The sequence below is a fragment of the Hyalella azteca genome, unplaced genomic scaffold (assembly GCF_000764305.2).
Source record: "Hyalella azteca isolate HAZT.00-mixed unplaced genomic scaffold, Hazt_2.0.2 contig9883, whole genome shotgun sequence".
In the NCBI taxonomy this organism is placed as follows: Eukaryota; Metazoa; Arthropoda; class Malacostraca; order Amphipoda; family Hyalellidae; genus Hyalella; species Hyalella azteca.
In genome coordinates, this window is record NW_025939939.1 from 1 (window position 1) to 6,730 (window position 6,730).

The following is a 6,730-nucleotide window of genomic DNA, read 5'->3' on the forward strand; positions in this document are numbered from 1 at the left end:
CAAAACTAGAACGGACTCAAAACAACCTTATTTCAACGTTTAAACAACGTCGATATTGGTACGTTGAATGTTTATTTATTTTTAAGCGTCCGATCAACGTCGAAATCTGACCAAAACTAGAACGGACGTAGTACAACCTTATTTCAACGTTGACAAATGGTGGTTATCGATACGTTGAATGTTGAGCTATTTACCAGCATGGAACTAATGTTATGTAATGTTATGTAATAATGTAAACTAATCACACCAACATTGAATGAAATACATATGTATAAGTGAATGATTAATGAACAGAGAATGCATTTCAATTTTCAAGGAGTCGAACTATTCTTTAGTTTATTCCTATTGCTCATGCGCGCGAGCTGCAGTGGTCAAGGTTGCTATAAGGCGTCGCGCGGTCTCCAGCGATCCTGGGTTCGAATCCTGCTACGGACGAAAAACAGATTGGTTCTTCAACGTTGATTCAACTAGAGAATTTGACGTTGCAGCAATGTCGTATATAGTAGTAACATTGATTCAACGTTGCATTGTAACAGCAGTACGACGTTTCATGAGACGTTGCTTCAATTTTCATTCAAACCTCTTATCACCGCGATCTCAACGTCGTAATAAGTAGTTGTTTCAACGTCGATTCAACCATAGAATTAGACTTTGCAGCAACGTCGTACTAGCAACATTGATTCAACGTTGCATTGTAACGTCAGTACGACGTTTAATGAAAGATATTGCTTCAATTTTCATTCTAAACCTCCTTTCACCCCGATATGAACGTCGTAATAGGTAGTTATTTCAACGTTGATTCAACCGCCGAATGTCTGCTGGGGACGTTAAGTGCCTTGACACATCAACCAGTAATAAAAGCAGCGTAGGAATACACTCTCTCACTCGTCTTCGAAGCATTACTTTCGGGAACGACAAACCAAACAAGGTTAAATTTTCTTCACTCTCTATCCAGCAGCTCATGAGTGCCCTCGTTGGCGAAATCTGAGATGATCTCTTTGCGGCCCTTACCTTCTGTGTTATCGCTCTTTTTTGTTTTGTGGAGATGAGCTTTCATTTCCATCAGCTCGTTCCGTAATGAGTTTAATTCGTTACACAACAAGATCAACTCTTTCATGTGAACTCTTCAACTCTTGTGAACTCATCAACTCTTTCATGTGTGTCATTTCGGCTCTCTTCCTCAACTCTTTCTTGTTAGTCTCTTCCCTTTCGGCCTTATAGGCTGAGAACATAGAAAAGCATTTCTCTTCCACAGTCTTTCCGCTTTTTACAGCGCTATGTGCTGGTTTTTGGCAGTCCTGACAATACCAGTGGACTGTCTCATATATCTACGAATAACTGAGCGATCTGTTTTGCTCAACTTCACACAACTATTGCAAATGAAAACCCCGAAACGTTCACAGGCCACTGAAGCGCCATTGTCGTAACCGAAAACAGCTTTCAAAATTTACTAATTTCCCCTCGCTCATTTTGTGATTTGATTTTCGCATTTCGTTTTACTGAACTAAAGGTCTTCCCAATTAACTTTTTCCTATTTGTCCAGCCATCATGAAATGCAAGAGCTAAAAATACACAAGTTAAAAACCGAGTGATGTTAAGTAAGATTGTAAAAAAATCCAAAGTACTGTAAAACTCTGTTACCAACTCAAGAGTAGCGGCTTTCAGAAAGCGGTGGGTTGATGTTGGCGGGCGTAAGGTGTTCAGGGTAGAGGTGAGCTGATCTTGGGGGAAAACAAAGACTTTACTGCCTTCTGCCCTGGTACGGCACACGTTTCCCTCACTCACGCTATAACTCGCGTTATTCAAGATGAAAAAATTTTTAATATACGCTTGTTCTCTCCTTTCGCACTTTCTTTTACTAACTTCACTGAAATTCGGTCATTGACTGACACGGTCCATAAAAAATACATGCAAAAAGAGCTCCGAAACGGCACAGTAAAAGCTAAATATATGGGACCACAAATACGTGCGTCTGCTCTCGATCACGGCACAGCTCGAACTCAAAATGATTCAAAATAACGGTACAGCCAAATAACTCTCGAATGAAGCCCTAATTGAAAATGTTTATACGACTTTGACATCACCGTTAGGTGGTTATTAATGTGTATTCAAGGTTACATTCGAATCTGTTCGGTAGTTTAAAAAGTATATTATGTTCACTGTGAATTGTATCCCGCATAACCGTATAAGTTGGAAAAGAAAACGAATAAAAATAAATAATCTCGACCTACACATGACATTTAGGTCCTAATGAACGCACGTTCATTCAGCTGCGTTCATTAGTCTGGGAGATATATCCTGTTGCTTGAATCTTGGTGACTATTAGAAAAAATTATTAAAATATTTTCAATTGAAGTAAATAATAGAACTGTTTAAGATATACATAGGTAGAAATTTTGATTTAATCTTGTTGTTTTGCAACCGAAGTGTGCCTCTTGATATAAAATGCATCACTATATTGCTTTTATTGAAATTTATAATAAACATCTTTGAAACTTGCTTAAAATTTGAATAAAATTAAAGATGAATTTTGTAACATTAACATGAAATTTTAAATGAATTTTATACCTTTAATGATAATGATAAAACTAGGAAAGGCGAGTCATTAAAATCGAAATGGGGTTATTTTATTCAAGTTTCGAGTGATGAATATCTGGTAAGGAGATTCTAATTTTAATGCATAGGCAATACCTGGTACAATGAAGTGGTCGTAGTCTAATTTAAGGGGACCGTCTACCCTAAAAATAGGAAATTTTGGCTTTTCCGTTTTCTTGACTCATTTTGTAGCTGCTGAAAAGCGCGTCTGACGAGGTTTACCGCATGTCTGTGCGTGCTATAGTTTTTGCGTAAGACAATTTTAAATATATATAAAATGAACATTTTTAAACAATATGTACAAAGATTTATTTGAATTAAATCTGTATATATAGATCATTACTTTCGTTAATTACTAAGTGTTTGCACTCGTTTGAAAGCTACAAACGAGACGCGTTCAACGGAGCTATTACCATTGATGTACATGCAAAATTTTTTGTGTAATGCAGTCTTGAACTTTTATAAAATGAACATTTTATAACATTATTTACAAATAAATGGTATTTATATGTCATTATTTAGGTTAATTGCAAAGTGTTTGCACTCGTTTGAAGGCTACAAACAAGACGCGTTCAACAAAGCTACTACCATTTATGTACGTGCAATAGTTTTTGCTGAATGCAGTTGTAACGTTATGTAAAATGAATATTTCATATATATATTTATATATAAAAAGTCCAATTAATAGCTTATTATTCACGTTGAATTTGACATAAATAGGTCTAAAGACGCTTGCTGGTACCCTGAATGCAAATAATTGGCAATGGGAAAGCTTGGGCTACAATATCAAGACTTTTTTGGGTATATTCTTCTGTTTTCAATGAATTTTACTTTATTTGGCTCCCCTGAACTATTTAAATTTTCGTTTTTTGTCCTTTTGAAAACCTATCTCCTCCTACAGTTTTTAAGCTACAGCAATGAGACATATACCATTCGATTCGTAAAGACCATACCTATCGACTCTATAGCATCATTTTTTGGAATTTGTGTATGGTTCGTCTTATATATAGGGAGAAGGGGGGGGGGAGGGGGAAAAAATGAGAAAAATGAGGATAAAAACAAACTATGGGGAAAATGAGAAAGTGATGTTAGAGTCGATAGGTATGGTCTTTACGAATAGAATGATACGTGTCTCAATGTTGTAGGATGATATTTGTAGGAGGAGATAGATTTTCTAAAGTACCCGTTTTTAGCCGTTTTCTACGAATTTCACGTTTTCTATCAATTTTTTCAAAAAATTGATACGAACAAAATGTTGTTTTTTACATTTTAGCTGTGTATGTGAAGTTTCACGATGATCGGATAATAACTGTAGAAGTTTTTACGGAGGGTAGACGGTCCCCTTGAACAAAGAAAATAATTTCAAATTATAATTCTGTGAACATTCGAAGTGCACCCAACATCTTTAAATAAAACTCAAACTACTGGTTCCACATATTCTATAAATGTATTTATTATCAACGAAATCATTCCTTACCAACAATCATTCAATAAAAAATATATTTTCTTTAATAATTCATTACGAAATGCCATTTTTTAACAAAAATCGTTATTGACTAACAACAATGAAAATTTTTTGACATTTGTGAGTAGCCGATTTAGTTGTCATCGTTTGGTGATGGTGAATTGGATTGAACAATCCAATTCAACATAAAATTGGACATTTGTTATTCAGTGTCGGCGCAAGCTTATACCCACAGGCAGATTAACGGGATAAATATCGCCCGTGGAAGAACGGATTGAAATGAACTCGTTAGCCTGGAGTAGAGAGCGACGAAGAATACAAATGCAATATACACTAAGCTATGTGGAAAACTATTATAGGCATGTGCAGTTCTCACTCCAATGAGAACAAGCACTGAATGTCGCAGTGACGACACTTCCTCATTAGAAAACAATAAAAGCGAGTAAATATTGCTGTTGGGATCCGTCATAGAAATGAGTTGTATAAAAATTGTTATTGCAATAAATATAATATAAAATACAATAACTGCATCAATAAAAATTGACGCTCTTGTGTGTGGATCATGCTGACAGAGTTCGGTTTGACAAAATGGCGTATCAATGCTACGTCCGCTTTCTGTTCGTGCTGTAGGTGAGAAAGTCTGTCAAGATATGGACAATACCGAGTGATGGCTCCTGAGAGATGGCTCCTGAGGGATGGCTCCTGAGAGATGGCTCCTGACTCCTGAATGATGGCTCCTGAGTGATGGTTCCTGAGTGATGGTTCCTGAGAGATGGCTCCTGAGTGATGGCTCCTGAGAGATGGCTCCTGAGTGATGGCTCCTGAGTGATGGCTCCTGACTCCTGAGTGATGGCTCCTGAGTGATGGCTCCTGAGTGATGGCTCCTGAGTGATGGCTCCTGAGTAATGGCTCCTGAGTGATGGCTCCTGATAATACTACGGAATGTCTCAAGCAAGACGGCGTACCGCGCAGCAAGTCAGATTCATTGATTGAACAATTCGACTTGAGAGTTATCGGACACGTTATAGTTCCATACTGGTACTCTATAACCTTCATAATCAGAATATATTATTTGTGATCGAATCTCATGTGCAAAAAATCAATAGGAAATTTTTCACACAAAATATCAATTATTCAATAAAAGTTATTTTATGAGCTTCAATAAATCGAACATCATGAATGAAAAATTCATTAATTTTTCTCTTGCAATAAGCATAATGAACGGAATAACATTTCCGCAACAAGTAACTGATATTGAAAATTGAACTGAAAACCTCTAAACTCAATCAGGAAATTTTGAAATCAACCTCGGCCTACGAGTTGTTTCTGACATAAAGCCTAGTGTAATCATAAGTCGCGCTGCGTCGTTCATTATTCCCTCATACATATAATTGCGAAATTTTTTTCACAGTATCAAAGTTACGGTCAATTCCCCTTTCTCCTCGCATATTCCGTCATAGGCTGCTCGGCTTTTGCAATATTAATTACGATAACAACAATTATTACATAGGAACACTCGTACAAGCCAAAATTATTTCTCTTTCTCCATCTCCTTCGCTCTCAGTCTCAGGAGTTTGCGGTCGACCTTCTCGTTGTCGTTCCGAGGCAAAGCGTCCATGAAAACCACTTTTCTAGGCCGCTTTAGTTCGTTGAGGTTCCGCACCACGTAATATACAACGTCTTCTTCGCTAATGGGGGGAGAGACGTCCGTTTTATTTACTATGAAAACGTAAATGGAGTCAAATCCTGTGCTGGCATCGAGCGTCCCAATGACGCACACCTCCTTCACCCCCTCCATCTCCAGGATCGTGTTCTCCAACTCCGCTGGGGCAGCCTGGAGATGAAAAGACATGCAAATTCAAATTTTCAGTTCTAATTTTGAGTAAAAAGAGAATTTTGGATTTATAAAAACTGTATTATAAAAATATACGAAATGCAGATTCATTCGGACACGGTTTTCTCTAAAATAAAAGTGGCACGTTTGAGAATTAAAATTCTTCATGCAATTCCATGCAATTTACAGTCGTTATATGATATAATAACTCGATGTATCGAGATTACTATTGTAGAATGGAAAAGGTTATAACAACTAAAACGGCAACTCTATTAGAGTAAAATTAATTATACAATTACTTCAATAAAAACGATAATACTCCCACAGACTCCTGAAGAACATTTACTTTTACAACATTAAGAGCAACAAATGCGTAGGTATCGGTGCTTTTAACAAACCTTTTAATCTACTCTGGCGACGGAAATGAAAACAACTCATGTAGTCCCCATAAAGTACATTTGATTAACTAGCTTTTGATAAGCGTTTCACATGCCATTTTATTCAACACCCAACGCTGCAGTTATCTGCAAACTTGATGCAAGTTGCCATCAAAAGCATCAAAAAACCCTCTCACATTGCGGCCGTCCGCCATTTTGATGATCTCCCTGAAGCGGTCGACGACCTGGACGTAGCCATCCTCGTCCACGAGTGCCACGTCGCCTGAGTTGTACCAGCCTTCCTCGTCGATGACTTTATTAGTCTCCGTTAGGTTATTGCGGTAACCCTGCATTTTCTGTGACAAATAATCAGTCTTACCAGTAATGCATTGCTATGCAGATTAATTATTTATCCCGATAATTACAGTTCAGAGTGTAAGGATGGGAGCAGCGAGTTGT

The 6,730-nt window shown here is 37.3% G+C and overlaps 1 protein-coding gene across 1 annotated transcript; it reads right to left on the reverse strand.

The window, feature by feature from the left end:
- Positions 1-5,575: 5,575 nt before the first annotated feature.
- LOC108671437 (4-coumarate--CoA ligase-like 1) lies at positions 5,576-6,624 on the reverse strand. The gene is made up of 2 exons (XM_018158985.2): positions 6,469-6,624; positions 5,576-5,894 (listed from the first exon to the last, which is right to left on the reverse strand). Exons 1-2 carry the CDS (start codon positions 6,622-6,624, stop codon positions 5,592-5,594), a joined length of 459 nt encoding a protein of 152 aa, XP_018014474.1. The 3' UTR covers positions 5,576-5,591.
- Positions 6,625-6,730: the final 106 nt, after the last annotated feature.